At 47.5% G+C, this 1,006-nt stretch overlaps 1 protein-coding gene across 1 annotated transcript; it reads right to left on the reverse strand.

The window, feature by feature from the left end:
• Positions 1-236: 236 nt before the first annotated feature.
• Positions 237-787, reverse strand: BDBG_16096 (uncharacterized protein; the record flags this gene model as incomplete). Its single annotated transcript, XM_031724115.1, has 2 exons — positions 237-451; positions 766-787. The coding sequence occupies 2 exons, from the start codon at positions 785-787 to the stop codon at positions 237-239; spliced, it is 237 nt and encodes a 78-aa protein (XP_031575753.1).
• Positions 788-1,006: the final 219 nt, after the last annotated feature.

Here is a 1,006-nt window from a genome sequence, read left to right on the forward strand (position 1 = left end):
AGTGACTTATAGATCTCTCAATATATTCTGTTCTATATATAAAATTCTCTGTAAAAGTGGTGTGTTTTTAGAGACAAAGCTAACAGTAGTGACAGGATTTTTTGAAAAGATTTCTTCTCTCTGTGAAACATTTTTCTTTTCTCTTTCTCAATTGCAACAGTGAGTGTATGAGAGTATCATTCTTAAAGGATAATAAAGGGCTTATTCTGACATTTTCTAGTGAGTAACAAATGTCTTCATGGTGCAGCTGCGGCCTCTGTGACCGCCAAGAAAGCCAGGTTGAAGACAGAGGCGGCGGCATCGATGGACCGCGGGAGCACTGCTCTCATTGTCACACCTCCTCCTGCTTCTCTTGCAGCTGTGGTGGTAGTTGCTGTGCCTTGCAGTGAGGTGTCATCTCTTCTGCCGGCCGGTGCGTCTGCGCCCAGTCCATCCCCTGCCCCCCCCGCCGCTGTTGCAACGCCACCCCCCCCCCAGTCAATACAGTGGTATATGACCCTGTGTGGTCATTCAGAGAGGAACCCGGGGAGAGCTTGATTCTGAGGACAGTGGCTCTGAGGAGCCCAATCTGTAGTTCCCCTCCCGCGGCACGTTCCCCTTCCCGCGGCACGCCCTGCTGGGTTGAGTCTGCAGGCTGGGTTGAGTCTGCAGGATCTCACAGTTCCTTTGTCTCTCTCTGTGAGAAGGCTTCAGTGCAGCTCTGGCCAGCACTGCTACTTGTCTGCACTGCATCAAGCAGCTGAAGAAGAGAGGGATTTTATACACCTGCTTCTTCTCTCACTCTCATTGTTTTCATTACATCTGTAACAATGACTTCTGTCTCTCTGTAAGTATTATCTCACAGAAAGACATCATATCAGCTCTGACAAGAAGCCTAGATACTCAAGCAGTACAGAGTCAGAGTCTCAGAGCTTCAAGCATTGATGAATTCTATCAAGACTGAGAAGATCCTTCTTGCTCATCTATAAAAGGAGATGAAAGTATGAGTCTCTGAGATGAAAAAACA

The sequence above is a fragment of the Blastomyces gilchristii genome (genome assembly GCF_000003855.2).
Source record: "Blastomyces gilchristii SLH14081 genomic scaffold supercont1.1, whole genome shotgun sequence".
Classification (NCBI taxonomy): domain Eukaryota; kingdom Fungi; phylum Ascomycota; class Eurotiomycetes; order Onygenales; family Ajellomycetaceae; genus Blastomyces; species Blastomyces gilchristii.